The 17970-nt window shown below is 35.4% G+C and overlaps 1 protein-coding gene across 1 annotated transcript in view; it reads right to left on the bottom strand.

The window, feature by feature from the left end:
* The window catches only part of WDR78 (WD repeat domain 78), a 105549-nt gene that overhangs the window by 33604 nt on the left and 53975 nt on the right, over window positions 1-17970 (bottom strand). The window contains 1 exon segment of the mRNA XM_011994975.1: window positions 11511-11666. Within this exon segment, the coding sequence (XP_011850365.1) occupies window positions 11511-11666 (156 nt within the window).

A 17970-nucleotide genomic window follows, 5' to 3' on the forward strand; every position in this document is an offset into this window, starting at 1 on the left:
TTCTAAAAACAGAAGACCAAAAAAAAAAAAAAAAATTCTAGAGAAAGCAGCAAGAGAGAAATGACACCTTATTTTTAGGTCCAAAATTTGGCAAAGGACAACAAACATATTCAAGAAATGAATAAATCACAATGAAGATAAAGAAATGCACACCAAGATGCACCATACTAAAATTTCTAAAAACAGAAGACCAAAAAAAAAAAAAAAAAAATTCTAGAAAGCAGCAAGAGAGAAATGACACCTTATTTTTAGGTGGAAAATAATTTGAATAGCAGCAGATTTCTCACTGGAAACCCTGGAGGCCAGAAAAAAGTGGTACACATTCTTGGGGTTCTGAGTGGAAAGAATGGTCAATGCAGAATTCTATACCCAGTGAATTTTCCTATGGGAATAATTCTACACCCAGTGAATTATCCTGTAGGAATAAAGAGGAAATTAAGATATTGTATTCTCAGATGAAGGAATACTAAGAATTTGTCTCAAATGAATAAATAAATAAACAAATAAAGTCTTCCCTAAAGAATGGCTAAAGGCAATTCTCTAAACAGGAAGAAAATAAGAAAGGAAGTTTAGAACATCTGAAAGGAAAAACCAACAGTGGGAAGAGAGAAAATAAGGATAAATAGGATATACTTTTCTTATTCTTTTGAGTTTTCTTAATTATGTTTGACAGTTGAAGCAAAAATTATTACATTGTCTGATATAGTTTTAAATGTCTAAATATTAAATGTTTATATATCTAAATATCTTTCTAAATACTTAGAAGAAATATTTAAGGCAAATATAAATGGGGGTGGAATCTAAAGGGAGGTAAGGTTTCTATACTTTACTTGAACTGGTAAAATGTCAACATCTATGGACTATTGTGTATGCATAATGGAATACATAAAGTAAATAATAAAAAGTTGCACATAAACTCAAAACACTACAGGTAAATTAAAGCAGAATTTAAAAAATTGTTTGAGAAAGCAGCAAGAAAGCAGGAAGAAGAGAGAAACATAAGATAGATAAGATAGACTAAGCAGAAAAGAACAGCAGACTTAAGGGCTAACATGCCAATAAAACATTAAATACAAATGGTCTACCTATACCAATTTAGAGATAAAGACTGGCAAAAAAAATTGGATTAAAAACATGACTCAAACATATGATGTCTACAATAAATTTATTTCAAATATACAATGTAGATAGGTTGAAAGTAAACAAATAAAAAAAGATATAGCAGGCAAACATTAACCAAAAGAAAGCAGGAGGGGCGATATCAACATCATATAAAGTTGACTTCAGAGCAAAGAAAATTACCAGGGATATATAGCAACATTATGTTATGATTGTACCGAGAAGACATAGCAATAATTAGTGTTTATGCAAAAAAAAAAAAAAAAAACAAGGCTATAAAATATGTAAAGTAAAAATTATTAGAACTGAAAAGAGAAATAATGGTCACATAAAATTTTGATGGAATAAAGACATAGAAAATCAGCAAGGGTATATATGAACTCAACATCATCAACTAAAAAGATGTAACTAACATTTTTATAATATTCCACCTAATAACAGCAGAATACACATTCTAGGTCATATAACAAACCTTGACAAATTTAAAAGAAGAGAAATCATAGTGTGTTAAAAGAAGAGAAATCATAGTGTCTTCTCCAGTCACAGTGGAATCAAGCTAGAAATCAATAATGGAAAGATAACAGGAAGATCTCCAAACACTTAGAATCTTAAAAAAAAAATGCTCTAAATAATCTGTGTCAAAGAGGAAGTCTCAAGGGAAATAAAAAATATATGTAATAATGAAAATAAAACACAACATGTCAAAATTTGTGGAATACAGATAAAGCAGCACTGATAGGAAAATTTACAGCATTAAACATATACATTAGAAAAGAAGGAAAGTCAAGTCAATAAGTTCCCAATTCAAGAAAAAAGAAGAAGAGAAAAAAGAGCAAAATAAACTTAAAGCAATGAGAAGGAAGAAAATAGAAGAGAAGTAAATGAAATTAGAAACAAGTCAGTGAAATAAAGAATTGGTTCCTTGACAAGATTAACAAAATTGACAATGTTCCATCAGACTGACAAAGAAAAAAAGAGAGAAGAAATAAATTACCAAAATCAGGAGTAAAATAGCAGATACTACAGATCCTACAGACATCAAAGTGATAATAACAAACAACTCTACGTCAGATAAATCTCACAACTTAGATAAAATAAACCAATTATTTAAAAAAACTATTACAAATTATATTATAATATTAATAATATAATTTGAATATTAAGAAAATTAAATTTGTAGTTTAAAAAACTCACCCACAAAAAATCACCAAGGATGGATGATTTCACTAAAGAATTCGACCAGAAACTTAAAGAAGAATTATCACTAATTCTACCCAACCTCTTCCAAAAATAGAAAAGGAAAGAATACTTGCTTATTCATTTTATGAAACTATTATAACAAAGTGAGACAAAGTACAAAAAAGAAAGCTATATTATCTCTCATCAACATCAACATAAAAATCCTTAGCAAAATATTACAACACAGAATTCAGCAATATATAAAAAGAATTATTATACATGATGACCAATTGAAGTTTATTCTAGGATGAAAGAGTTCTTCAATGTTAAAAGATCAATCAAAGTAATCCATTACGTTTAGGCCAATGAAAATAAATCACATGATCATATCAATCAATTCAGAAAAATCACTTGACAAATCAACCATTTATGAAAAAAAAATCTCTCAGAAAAATAGAAACAAGCAGGGTATTATGGACAGAATGATTGTGTCCCTATAAACTCATGTGTTGAAATTCTAACCCCCAATGTAATGGTGATTAGGAGGTAGGACCTTTGGGAGATAATTAAGTCATAAGAGTGGAGCCCTCATGAATGAGATTAGTGTCCTGAAAAAGTTACCCCCAGAGAGCTCTTTTGCTCTGTATCTGCCATGTAAGGATACAAGAAGTTAGCAATCTGCAACATGGAAGAGGGTTGTTGTGATTTTTATTGTTATAACTTCTTTCTAATTTGGTCTTGAGTTCTCTCAGTCAAGCAGCTATAGGCCAAGATAGCTACTCTCTAGAAGAGCCCTGACCAGGAGGAATGATAAATTCAGGTGTGTTGGTCAGGTGAGACACTATGAGGAAGTGAAACCAAAATGCACAAAACAGCAAAAATGTGTTACTCACAGGTCTCAGAGACATTACTGGTTATTATTCTCCAAACAAGAAGCTAATGAGAAGCACAGAGGAAGCAAAGAATTCAATCACCAGGAAGGGAGTGAGAAAGAGAGAAGACATGCGGAACTATGCCTCATAGGCATTACCCCTTAGGCTTTCCCACAGGTTTATGGATTGATGAGCTTAAAGAAAACATGCCTGAGTCAGGGAACTTACATGATTCTAGTGTTGACCATTATGTTTTATCATGGTCAGCAGCTGTAGGGTATATTGAGTTTTAGGCCTGTGAGATGAGGAACAAGTGGGCTCTATGGCACACAATCACATAGCAAAGTTTTATGTTTTAACTAGGCTAAAGGTGATGGGGGTACAACACAGTTTCAAACAACTTATGTCACACCTAAAAGTGAATGACAAGGGAACAACTATATTAAACAAATTTACAACAAGTGTCCCACACCAGAACCCAACCATTCTGGAATTCTGATCTCGAACTTCTAGCCTCTAGAACCACGAAAAATAAATTTCTGTTATTTATAAACTTCCAAGCCTAGGGTACTTTGTTGCAGCAGCCCAAACTGACTGAGACAAGGATGTCCCTCCACTTGCAAAAGACCATCTACAAAAAACTACTGGTAACATTATACTTAATGGTGAAAGACTGAATTGTTTCTTACAATCAAGAACAAAGGCAAGAATGTCTGCTGTCACCACTCTTATTCAATATAGTGACAGAAGTTCTAGCAGAGCAATAAAGTAAAAAAAAAGGAAATAAAAGGCATGTAGATCAGACAGAAAAGAAAAATGATACTGTCCCTAAATGCAGTTGACATGATTGTGTATGCTGAAAATCCCAAGGAATACAAAAATTCTCTTAGAACTGATGTGCGTATTCAGCAAGGTTACCGCATACAAGAAAAACATACAAGAATCTATTGTATTTCTAAATACTACCAATAAACAGGCAGACACCAAATTAAAAACACAATACTGTCTGGGTGCAGTGGCTCATGCCTATAACCCCAGCACTTTGAAAGGCCAAGGCAAGAGGATCAGTTGACCTCAGGAGTTCGAGAACAGCCTGGGCAACATAGTGAGACCTCGTGTCTACAAAAATTTAAAAATTAGCTGAGTGTGGTGGTAAACACCTGTAGTCCCAGGTACTTGGGAAGCTGAGGTAGGAGAATTGCATGAGCCTGGGAGGTTGAGGCTGCAGTGAGCCATGATTGTGCTGCCGCATTCCAGCCTGAGTGACATACCAAGACCCTATCTCAAACAAAACAAACAGAATACTATGTGCAATTGCTTAAAAAAAAATACTTATGTGTAAATCTATCAAAACATGCACAGGGCTTGAATGCTGAAAACTACAAAATGCTGATTTAAAAAAGGTTAAGGAAGATCTTGGCCGGGTGCAGTGGCTCACGCCTGTAATTCCAGCACTTTGGGAGGCAGAGGCAGGCAGATCACCTGAGATCAGGAGTTCAAGACCAGCCTGGCCAACATGGTGAAACCCCATCACTATTAAGAATACAAAAATTAGCCAGGTGTGGTGGTGTGCACCTGTAATCCCAGCTATTCGGGAGCCGAGGAAGGAGAATGGCTTGAACCCAGGAGGAGGCAGAGATTGAAGTGAGCCAAAATCACGCCACTGTACTCCAACCTGGGTGGCAGAGCAAGACTCTGTCTCAAAATAAGTACATAAATAAAAATGAAAATTAAAAAAACTCAAAGATCTAAATAAATGGAGACACACTCCATGTTCACAGATTGAAAGACTTAATACAGTAAAGGTATCAATTTTCTTTGTACTTAATGCTTTGATATCCTGGGGCCTTGCTAACCCTGCAGGAACTGCCCCCACTAGCATTAGCCAATTCCTAAAGATAGTGGAGGATTCACCTGATAGCATACCTTTCATATGCAAACCAATCAACCAGAGACCATAACCCAACTGCCTCCTTAACAGAGCTTTCCCACTCAGTCACTATTCCCTTGCCCTAATTCTCCCAGGGCCAGCTACAAGACAACCAGGAATATGCACTAAACCCCAGAGCCCACTGAAATTACTCAAACTAGCCAATCCTAAACTTGCCTACTTTGCCTCACCATTCCTTTCCCTAGTAGCCACAATAAAGGCTCTTGCCCATGTTTTCCCCATCACTCTCTGCCTTCTGACCAACTCTGGTACTTATATATGTAGTTCATGGCATGAAATGTCTCCTTCTCTTGAGATCTGTGAGTATAACAATAAGCTATCTTTGCAATGGCAATCATCTCCTGATCTGTTGGTTTTGCCATACCTGAATAAGAACAAAATCTACACTTTAAAACAATGTTGTCTGCTTTCAATAGAAAGATATAAATAGAATAAAATTAAAGAAATGGAGAAAGATATACTACCTACACACTAATCAAAGAAGTTGGAGTAGCTACATTTAATTACAGATGAAGCAGACTTCAGAGCAAAGTAAATTATCAGAGATAAAGAGGGGCATTACATATGAAACATGGGTGAATTCTCCAAGAAGACATAATAATCTTAAATGTCTATGGTGCAAAAAACAAGACTACAAAATATGTAAAGCCCTCTGATAGAGCTGAAAGGACAAGTCCATTATTATAGTTGGAGACTTACTCCTCTATATCAGTAATTAACAGATCAACAGACAGAAAATCAGTAAAGATATAGGTTAGTTGTTGTTGTTGTTGCTGTTGTTGTTTTGAGACAGTTTCACTCTTGGTTGCCCCAGCTGGAGTGCAATGGCGTGATCTGGGCTCATTGCTATCTCCACCTTCCGCGTTCAAGCAGTTCTCCTGCTCACCCTCCCAAGTAGCTGGGACTAAGGATGCCCACCACCAAACCCAGCTAATTTTTGTATTTTTAGTAGAGATGGGGTTTTGCCATGTTGACCAGGCCAGTCTTGAACTCCTGACCTCAGGTGATCCGCCCATCTCAGCTTCCCAAAGTGCTGGGATTACAGGGGGAGCCACTGCACCTGGCCAGATATACTTGAATATCACCAGCAATCAACTGAATCTAAATAACATTTATAAAATAGTTAATCCATTATCAACAAATAAACATTTTTCTCACGCTCACATGGCGCATTTGCCAAGATAGACTATATTCTGGGTCATAACACATGTTTTGAAAAATTTAAAAGAATAGAAATCACATATAGTCTCAGAATACAAAGGAATTAAATTAGAATTAAATAACAGAAAGATAGTTGGACAATCCCAAAATATTTGGAGATTAAACAAAATATTTATAAATAACAAATAGGTCAAAGAAGAAGTCTCAAATGAAATTTTAAAATATTTTGAACTAAATGAAAAGGAAAATACAACTTATCAAAATTTGTGTGGTACAGCAAAAACAGTTCTTAGAGAAAAATTTTAACATTGAATACATGTATTGGAAAAGAAGACAGATCTGAAATCAGCAATATAAGCTTCCACCTTAGGACACTAGAGAAAGAAAATAAACATAAACCTAAAGCAAGCAGAAAAAAAAAGAAAAGTTTGAAACCAATGACATCAAAAACAAAAAAATCATTAGAGAAAATTAATAAAACCCAAAGTTAGTTCTTTTAAAATATCAGTAAAATCCATAATTTTTAGCCAGGCTAACCAAGAAAAACAGAAAGAATATTTAAAATTGCCAGTATGAGAAATGGAAGGTGTCATCACTACTGATTCCATGGACCTAAGAGAATAATAAAGAAATAATGTTAAAGACTCTGCCCACACATTTTTCTTTTTTTTGAGATGGAGTTTCACTCTTGTTGCCCAGACTGGAGTACAATGGCACGATCTTGGCTCCCTGCAACCTCTGCCTCCCAGGTTCAAGTGATTCTCCTGCCTCAGCCTCCTGAGTAGCTGAGATTACAGGCATGAACCACAACGCCCACCTAATTTTGTATTTTTAGTACAGACGGGGTTTCTCCATGTTGGTCAGGCTGGTCTCGAACTCCTGACCTCAGGTGATCTGCCCACCTCAGCATCCCAAAGTGCTGGGATTACAGGTGTGAGCCACCGCACCCGACCTTCTGCCCACAAAATGTATAACTTAGCTTGAAATGGAACAAATCCTTAAGAGGCACGAACTACCAAAACTCACTCAAGGAAAAATGGATAATCTGAATAGGCCTATATCTATTAAAGAAGCTGAGTCAATAATTAATAACTTTCCAAAATAGAAAGCATCATGCTTTCACTGGTGAATCCTACCAAACACTTAAGGTAAAATTATCATTTTTATACAATCTATTCCAGAAAATTGGTGAAGAGAAAATACTTTCCAATTCTTTTTATTAGGCTAGCATTACCCTAACTCCAAAACCAGATGAAGACATTACAAGAAAGGAAAATTACAGAACAATGTCTCACATGAAAATAATGCAAAAATTGGCTGGGCACAGTGGCTCACGCCTGTAATTCCAGCACTTTGGGAAGATGAGGCGGGTGGATCATGAGGGCAGGAGATCGAGACCATCCTGGCTAACATGGTGAAACCCCGTCTCTACTAAAAAAAAATACAAAAAAGTTAGCCGGGCGTGGTGGCGGGTGCCTGTACTCCCAGCTACTCGGGAGGTTGAGGCAGGAGAATGGCGTGAACCCAGGAGGCAGGGCTTGCAGTGAGCAGAGACGGGGCCACAGCACTCCAGCCTGGGAGACAGAGAAAGGCTCCATCTCAAAAAAAAAAACAAATGAAAGGAAATAATGCAAAAATCCTCAATAAAATATTAGCAAATAGAATCCACCAATGTATAAAAAGAATTATACAACATAATCAAATGGAGTTTTTTCAAGGTATGCAAAGCTAGTTCAACATTCAGGATCCAATTAATGTAATCCATCACATCGACAAGCTTTTTATATAATCTATTGATATATAAAAAAAAATATATCAATAGATACAGAAAAAATCCATTGCACATTCATGATAAAAACTCCCAGCAAATTAGGAAGAGAAGGGAACTTCCTGAACTTGCTAAGGAACAGCTATATAAAACCTACAATTAACATCATACATCATGGTGAGAAACTGAAACCTTTCCCCCTAAGAAGATTAGGATATCCCTTCTCATACAGGAAAAAATGGTGATAAGTTTTTAGATATAGCATCAAAAACCCAATGTAAAAAAGAAAACAATCGATAAATTAGACTTTATTTAAATTAAAAATTTCTCACCTATGAAAAACCCTGCTAATAATAATGAAGAGACAAGTCACAGACTAGGAGAAAGTATGTACATGTATCTGATAAAGAACTAAATTGTACACAGGACCCTTAAAACTCAATACGAAAACAAACAGCCAAATTTTTAAAAGGGCAAGACATCCACATAGATATCTCACCAAAAAAGATATAAAGATGCTCAATATCACATTAGGGGGTTGTAAATTAAAACAATAATGAGCTACCACTACATACATATTTGAGTGGCTACAATCCAAAAAAACTAACAATACCAAAGGCTGGCAAGAATGAGAAACAGGAATGCTCACTCATTGCTAATGTAATGCAAAATAGTACAACCACTTTGGAAGATAGTTGGTAGTTTCGTAAAAGGCTAGGGATAGTCTCACTGTGTGATCCAGCAATTGTGCTCCTAGATATTTACTCAAATGAGTTGAAAACTTACGTCCACACAAAAACCTGCACATGAATGTTTGTAACGGTTTTATTCGAAATTACAAAAAATTTGAAGCAGCCAAGATGTCCTTCAATAAGTGAATATATAAGCAAACTGTGGTATACCCATCCAATGGAATATTATTCAGTAACAAAAATAAATGAGCTGTCAAGCCATGAAAAAACATAAAGGAGGCTTAAGTGCATATTGTTTAGTAAAAGGAGCTAGTCTGAGAAGGCTACACATATTGTATGACTTCAACTATATGACAATTTGGAAAAGACGAAACTATAAAGACAATAAAAATAAAAATATCAGTGACTATCAAGGGTACAAGAGAAAGGAGAAATGATGAATAGGTGGTCCACAGGGGATATTTAGGACAGTGAAACTATTAATTTTTTGCTGTATAAAACTGTAATGGTAGAAACATGCCATTATGCATTTGTTAAAATACAAAGAACTATACAACACAAAGCATGGAACTTAATGTAAGCTATGGATTTTAATTAATGATAATGTATCATCATTGGTTCACCAAGTGTAACAAATATACCACATTAATGCAAAATATTAATAATAGGGGCCACTGTGCACAGAAAGTAGAGAGATGAAGGGATTTTATGGATCTCTTGGTACTATGTGCTTAATTTTTCTGTAAATCTAAAACTGTACTAGAAAATTATATTAACCAATTTTCTAAACCTATAGCACTATTTCAGAAGAAAAATCATTTTTCTCTATCAACTGAGATATAGTCTTACATTCAAAGGTAAATATTATTGGACTTTTTCTCCCTTTGAGTATGATAAATAGAAGGTTAAATGCAACTTGTATAATACATTCAAACTTTAAATGAAATAAAAATATTTCTTAAATCAAATATGGACCATATTTAATTTTTTTTCCTTTCTGTTTCTACTATAAAAATCTCAGTGTCAAAAGGACCTCAGAGGTAACTAGTCCTAGTTTTCATCTGGATTTCTTTCACATTTTCAATAAATCTGATTATTCAGCTTTGTTCCCTATTTCTTTCCATTTTTTAACTTTCTTATCCTAATTCTAGTTTCCCCTACTCCCTTGACTGGCTATAATACTAAAATAAAGTATATCTTTATTTTCTATGGTAGTTATTGAATATGATTTTATTATCCCTTTTGGTTTTTGAAAGCACACCCATACACACATGAAATACTCTGAAAGATTCACAAATTGAGATTTATTTTTTGTGGGGGATTTTGCACTTGTACATTTTTGTAGGTCAATGGCCTTAATGGTGTGGAAGAAATAGATCTAATATAAAGTCCCAATGTAATTTCCAGTCTAAGATTGGATTTTTCTGAGCAGTTTTTGATAGCTTCTACAAGTAAACCTATTGTATAGACATTCGTGCTTAACAAAAACAATGTTTCTTTAGTGATAACTAATATTAAATAATTTATTCTTCCCCTTCATTATTCTCTTAGAAAATTAACTGTTCTTCATTATAAACAACTTTCAGTAAAACGTAACTCTAGTCTACATGACCATAAACATACTTAAAGAACTATGGAATGAATATAGGCCACTTATTGAAAGTTAAGATTCAAAGAGACTAGTAAATGAGATTTTTAAAAAGGAACAAGTTGAAAGGTCTTTGGGATCTATAATCTCCTAAGGAAATGTAGTCAATTATAAATAAGATAATTGTTTTCTGGAAATTATTAATTCTCTTTAAACTTGTTATTTCAAAATACTTATACTTACTGATTTACTGAACTTGAAAATATTCCATTTGTTTTTGGGTCAAAATTAGTGAAAGTAGAAACATTTCCGTTTAATTTAAAAAATTTGCCAAAGCTTCAAAAAATGTATCAGGTTTTAATTATTCTAAAACAAGGACCATCACCTAAATGCAGTAAAACAATTTTGTAAGAAAAAGATACAACATTTCAGAATAGGAAAAGTAAAAGCAGATAACTATAAACTATTCAGAAGTGGAATTGAGCAAACTTCTTATAACTAGTCTTAGTAAAGCTTCTTCCACATTGCGAAATTTATTTGGAAAGTTACAACTTTGTATTGATTTTAATTATAACATTTCATCTTAAAAATTAAAATACTAGAAGCTAAAGTTATAGTGTAGGGTTTCTCAACCATGGCAGTACATGTACTGACATTTTAGGTTGAAAATTCTTTGTTGCAGGGACTGTCCTGTGTACTGAAAGATTTTCTGCAGTATCCCCGGTAGATGCCCTCAGTCATGAAAAACAAGAATGTCTCCAGACATCCAAATGTTCCCAGGGGAAGTAAAAGAGCCCCAAATTAAGAGCCACTGTTGTTAATGTATAAATCCGTTTTAGGTTGTCATAGAGCTAGTATACCTTTTTCTCATAAGTAATCTAATTGAAAGAAAGGGAGATAGAAAATAATGGAACTCACACGTATGAAACAGGGTTTAAGAGCAAAAGGAAAGGTACACTAGAGAAAGAGACAAACTGAAAATTCTTGACAGATATCCAAGAAAAATGTAAATCTTTCAGTTAAGTCTAAGACCACGTGATAGAGTAAGAGTGCTATTTCTGAGTAAAAGTTGTACTTTTCATGGTCCATCAGAAAGAAAACATTGTAACTGCCAAAAAAGAATGTATTAAAAATGCCATGTTAAAGTCATTCAAAAAAACTAAAATAAATGAAATCTCACTTTTTTCTGTAGTGCTCCCTGGCAATCTTTGGTCCTGATCTTTAGGAAGTACATTTGTTTCACTACTTGACTCAACCACAGATGGTTTTACTGATAAAGATAAAAGTTCCATAGCATTGTAAGAATCATACAAATCCCAGGCAGTGGACATTATGCCTAGATAAAGAGACAGAAAGGTAAAAATTATTTTAAACCAAATTCCAACATTTTAGCTTTATAGATAACTAGTCACAGAAAAATCTAAGATAAGAATATCTACTGTTGCCTGATGCAGTTGCCTGTGCCAGCTACTTGGTCCACCTGAGGCAGGAGGATCACTTGAGGTCAGGAGTTAGAGGCAGTAGTGTGCTATGATGACACCTGAGAATAGCCGCTGCACTCTAGCCTAGACAACATAGTGAGATCCTCTCTTTAAAGAAATTAAAAATTAAATAAGAATATACTGTTTATTTTTTAAAAATACTATTGTTTTACAATATAAAAGGAAGTGGATAGAAATGACAAAGAAATACATCATGAGGATACCTCAAGACAGCCTTAGTCATCACACTATTAGTATCTACAAACACTTTAGTGCTTTAAGGGTAACTCCAAATTATCTTCACAATATCTTCTGACCATCACACCTCCCTCCCCTCTACCCCACACTTGTACAGCATAATCTCATTGGTCTGTCATTGTAGGGCTGCCTTGGTGATATGCATCTGGGCAAATATGTTGTAACAAGACTTTTATGTTCCTTTACTTATGTTTAATACATAATATATTGTCAACTGTTTTATTCGAAATTATAAAAAATTTGAAGCAGTCAAGATGTCCTTCAATAAGTGAATATATGAGCAAACTGTGGTACACCCATCCAATGGAATATTATTCAGTGACAAAAATAAATGAGCTGTCAAGCCATGTAAAAACATAGAGGAGGCTTACGTGCATATTGTTTAGTAAAAGGAGCCAGTCTGAGAAGGCTACACATATTGTATTTTATGTTAAAAATAAAATCTCAAAATTCATGCCCTAATGTTATGTAAAAGATGGGTAATAATGAATGATTGCGACTTCCCGATTTTATAATTATATACTATTAAAGAAAGCTTATTTTAACTGGTATCAGGAAAAAAGCATTCCAAACTGTGCCTTTTTAAAAAGCATTTCTCAGTGTAATACATGTTTAAATAGTTGTTAAAAGGCAAAGAAATGCAGGTGTCGACAGACGGAGATTGCTAGCAAGAGGTAACGCACAGGTGATATGGGCAGTTCAGTTACAGCATCTGCTATAAAAGAAAAAAACATTTAAAAGAGCAAGCTAGGCCAGGCGCGGTGGCTCACGCCTGTAATCCCAGCACTCTGGGAGGCCGAGGCGGGCAGATCACAAGGTCAAGAGATCGAGACCATCCTGGCCAATATGGTGAAACCCTGTTTCTACTAAAAATAGCTGTGCATGGTGGCAGGCACCTGTAGTCCCAGCTACTCCGGAGGCTGAGGCAGGAGAATCGCTTGAACCCAGGAGGCAGTGGTTGCAGTGAGCTGAGATCGTGCCACTGCACTCCAGCCTGGGCAACAAAGCGAGACTGTCTCAAAAAAGAGAAAGGAAATTATCAACCCAAAAGTTAGGAGAGTGGATACTTCTGTTAAAGGTGGCTAGAAGAAAGAGGGTTGTGATAGGACAGTGTACAGGGGGCTTCTAATCAACGGGGGATGTTCTATTTCTTAAACTGGCTGGTGAGTACATGGTGTTGATTTTTTCTTTACACTACACATGTATGTATTATGTGCTCTTCTGTTTGCAGTATACATTTCATAATAAAGTTTTTAATGAAAGACAGTTTACACTAAAGAATTGAGATGCAGATTAATTAAATATTAAGATTTTATGGATGCTGGGCGTGGTGGCTCACACTTGCAATCCCAAGCCTAGCCAAAATAGTGAAACCCCATCTTTACTTTGGGAGACCAAGGCGGGCAGATCACTTGAGGTCAGGAGTTTGAGACCAGCCTGGCCAACATGGTGAAACCCCATATCTAATAAAAATACAAAAATTAGCCCGGTGTGGTGGCATGTGCCTGTAATCCCAGCTACTTAGGAGGCTGAGGCACGAGAATCGCTTCAACCTGGGAGGCAGAGGTTGCAGTGAGCCAAGATTGTGTCATTGCCCTTCAGCCTGGGTGTCAGAGCAAGACTCCATCTCAAAACAACAACAACAGAAAGATTTTACAGATAAATAAAAGTGTACCCTTTCCTTGCCTGATTTTGGATGAAACTGGAAGAGATGCAAAAATCAGAGAAATGGAGATCAAAACATTACCTTTATCACTGATAAGTCTAATTGAAAAGTGTAGCCTTAAGTCTGCAACTAAATGGACTTCCTAATTCTTCCTCCCAGAATATAGGGGAGAATTACTAACCAATAATTGTCACAGCTAGAAAAGCACAGACTTCCTCCATAGGTGTAAGAACAGCCCAGATTGCATGCTTTCTGCAAGTGAACAGACTTAACAAAAAGTGACTCAGCCAGAAATGACTGCACTTCATTCCTTCTTCTAAATTCTCTTATCAAATTAGTCACTTCTCTTTTCCTGAGAATAAGGAAATAATGTATAGACAGAGGCCAAAAGTGTTAATGTAGCAGAAGTCCTTTCTGTAAAGGTTCACAAAAAGGGAGGAGTAAGTTTTCCCTGACAGTATACATATAGTCACTAATGATAAAGATGGCATTTCACATAATTGAGCTTCAACTTAACTATGAAGGCCTATTGAAAAGGAAAGCAGGAACTGGATTAAGAATGGTAAAGGTGGCAGGATGTGGAGGCTCATGCCTCATCCCAGCACTTTGGGAGGCTGAGGCCAGTGGATCACTTGAGGTCAGGAGTTTGAGACCAGCCTGGCCAAAATAGTGAAACCCTGTCTCTACTACAAATACAAAAATTAGCTGGGTGTGATGGCAGGCGCTTGTAATCCCAGCTACTTGGGAGGGTGAGGCAGAGAATCACTTGAACCCAGGAGGCAATGGTTACAGTGAACTGAGATTGCGCCACGGCACTTCAGCCTGGGTGACAGAATGAGACTCTGTCTCAAAAAAAAAAAAAAAAAATAGTAAATAAGAATGGTAAATGCAAGCTAGATGCAGAAAAGAATTCAGACCGATAATATACCTAAGTAATCTGACCTCAGGTTAAAGAGATTGTATAATGTCAGCAAGCATCTAAGTTATGATAGTGATCAATATGTCAATCTCATGTTTTAATGTAAATTGGTTGCCTTCTATGTTTGGTGAACAGCTGAAATCCTAGCCTATCAAGTCATTATCCTTCTGGGAACTACTATCACCTCACTCCTATGTCAGATCTCCTGTTCAATGTATTTTACTGTCTTCTTCTATTTTTGTTTCACAGTTGATTTTGGTTGAGCACATCCTTGACTTCTTAAAAAAGTATACAGGAGAGGTAAATTATTTTGATACTTTGCATATATGAAAATACCTTTATTCTATCATCATACTTGATGTTTGGTTGGATGTAGTATCTAGACTGGAAATTATTTACCTTCTAAATTTTGAAGGCAGTTGTATTAGCCCCTTTTCATGTGGCTATGAAGACATACTCAAGACTGGGTAATTTATAAAGAATTTTAATTGGCTCACAGTTCCACATGGCAAGAGAGGCTTCAGGAAACTTACAGTCATGGTGGAAGGCATGTCTTACATGGCAGCAGGTGAGAAAAGTGAATGACGAGCAAAGGGGGCAGCCCCTTATAAAACCATCAGATCTCATGAGAACTTACTACTATCAAGAACAACATGAGGGTAACCACTCCCATGATTCAATTATTTCCACCTCTTCCCTCTCACAACATGTAGGAATTATGGGGACTAAAATTCAAGATGAGATTTGGGTGGGAATGCAGCCAAGCATATCAGCAGTGTTCCATTACATTCTTGATTCCAACCAGTCTGATGTCTTGCTCTCTACACTGACCTATTTATTTTTCTCTCTGGTAGTTTGTGGACATTTTCTGTCCCCCACATTTTAAAATTGGTAATATGCTGGCACTTGTTGTTCCCCTTCAATCTTCCAACTTTTGACTTTCAAGTCTGAGAGGTTTTACTGAATTATCTCCTCCCCTCCATTTTCTATTTTAGGAACCATTATTTACTATTGAACTTCCTGGATTGGTCCTCTAATTTTATTGTTTCTCTTGGATTTTCCATCCTTTGTTTTTCTTCTCTACTTCTTGGAATTTTTTGTTGTTGTTGTTATCTTCCAAACATTTTATTAAGCTATCAAGATCCTTTTATTCTTTGAATTTTTTTTTTTAAAGAACATTGTGTTCTTGTTCCATGAATGCAACAGATTCTGACAGCGTTTGCTCAGTTTTGGGGGCATTTCTGTGGAGGGACACATTGTCAGAATTACCTACTCTGTCATTTTTGCTGCATTATCCTAGAACTATTTTTTTTTAGTTAATGCTCCTGAGGTAGCTAAGTAGACACTGATGTCACCTACAAATAATGACTATTTGTTTTTGAATCCTTATAAATATTAATTCTGTTGCTGTCTTACTGCAATAGTTGGAACTACCAAAACAAAGTTGAAGAGTTACTGTGATAAATGACACTATTTTCTGGTTCTTATATTTAATGGATCACAGCAATTATTATCTCTAGTGGTTCACCTGCAAGCAAAAATTTTGCTTTTTATTTTACATATTTTATCAAGAAGAACCATACCATTCCTGTACAGATAATTTCATCAGGAATGAATGCTGAACTGTATCAACTGTTCTTTTTGGCATCTACCATTCTTGTTTCACGTTAAACCTATAAATATGATTTTGTAATGATGGATCATAGGTTTCCTGATATTTAATAATCTTTATACTTTTAGAATAAGTTGTTACTATAGGGATTCCTAATGCCTTGAGGGTTCAAATTTAGTACTACTATATTTTTAATTTTTCCACGTATCTATGAGATTAGTCTGTATTTTCTTTGTCATGTTTTGTTAACCTTGTTTTAAAAACTAGTAAATATCCTAATAATTTATATAACTTGGAGCAATTTAAATAACATGGTGTGATGGTTAACTTTATATGTGAACCTGACTGGGCACAGGATGCCTAGCTAGCTGGTTAAACATTGTATCTGGGTGTATCTCTGAGGGTGTATTCACAAGAAATTAGCATTTGAATTCGTGGACTGAGTAAAGCAGATGGTTCTCCCCAATGTGGTGGGCATCATCCAATACTTTGAGGGCTGAATAGAACTAAAAGGTGGAGGAAGGTTGAATTCACTCTCTGCCTGATTACTTCAGTAGGGGCATCAATCCCCTGCCCTCAGTACTCCTGGTTCTCAGGTGTTCAGAGGTAGACTGGAATTGATACCATTGGCTCTTCAACTCTCAGGGCTTCAAACTACCATATCAGCTTTCCTGTGTCCCCAGTTTGCATATGGCAGATCATGGTACTTCTCAGCCTCCATAATTACGTAAGCCAATGCCCTGTAATAAATATCCCTATAAATAAATTCTAGATATAAATTATAAATTGGCCAGGCACAGTGGCTCATGCCTGTAATCCCAGTACTTTGGGTGGCCGAGGCAGGCAGATCATGAGGTCAGGAGATCAAGACCATCCTGGCCAACACGGTGAAACCCCGTCTCTACTAAAAATACAAAAACTAGCTGGGTGTGATGGCACGCCTGTAGTCCCAGATACTTGGGAGGCTGAGGCAGGAGAATCGCTTGAACCCAGGAGGCAGAGGTTGCAGTGAGCCGAGATTGTACCACTGCACTCCAGCCTGGCGACAGAGCAAGACTCCGTCTCAAAAATAAAGAAATAAATCCTAGATATGAATATATATATACATATTCTATTAGTTCTGTTTTTCTGAAGAACCCTAATACACATGAATATTATAAAGTATTCTCACATTTACAGAATAAACCTCTAAAGTAATTTGACCTTTATCTAGGCCATTTTAAAGGGGTATATTTTGGTAAAATTTTCCCATTTCTTTGAGTTAATGTATAATTCTATTATTTCTTGGGAAGTTTTGATAACTTTGAGTTCCATAAAGAATCATTCTTTTTTTTATTTTCAAATATTTTAGCATAAACTTACATACAGTAATCCATTTAAAACATTTAAACCCTTCACTTTTGAAAAAAATATGAATAGTTTTCCTAATATGAATTGGAAATCTAAAGTTACATACAGTAATCCATTTAAAAATATTTAAACCCTTTACTACATATTAATATTTGGAAAAAATATGAATAGGTTTCTTAATATGAATTGGTTAAGGACAAGAAAAAGTTACTGAATATCATCTAGGAATCCACTTTTCTGGGTCCATCCAAGTTTGCACCAATTAAGAAACTGACAAGGAATAAAACAGAGATCAAAATTACCTTTATTACTGATAATGTTTAGATCGGCTGATACAGTTTAGATGTGCAGCAA

Source organism: Mandrillus leucophaeus, unplaced genomic scaffold (assembly GCF_000951045.1).
Source record: "Mandrillus leucophaeus isolate KB7577 unplaced genomic scaffold, Mleu.le_1.0 Scaffold464, whole genome shotgun sequence".
NCBI lineage: Eukaryota > Metazoa > Chordata > Mammalia > Primates > Cercopithecidae > Mandrillus > Mandrillus leucophaeus.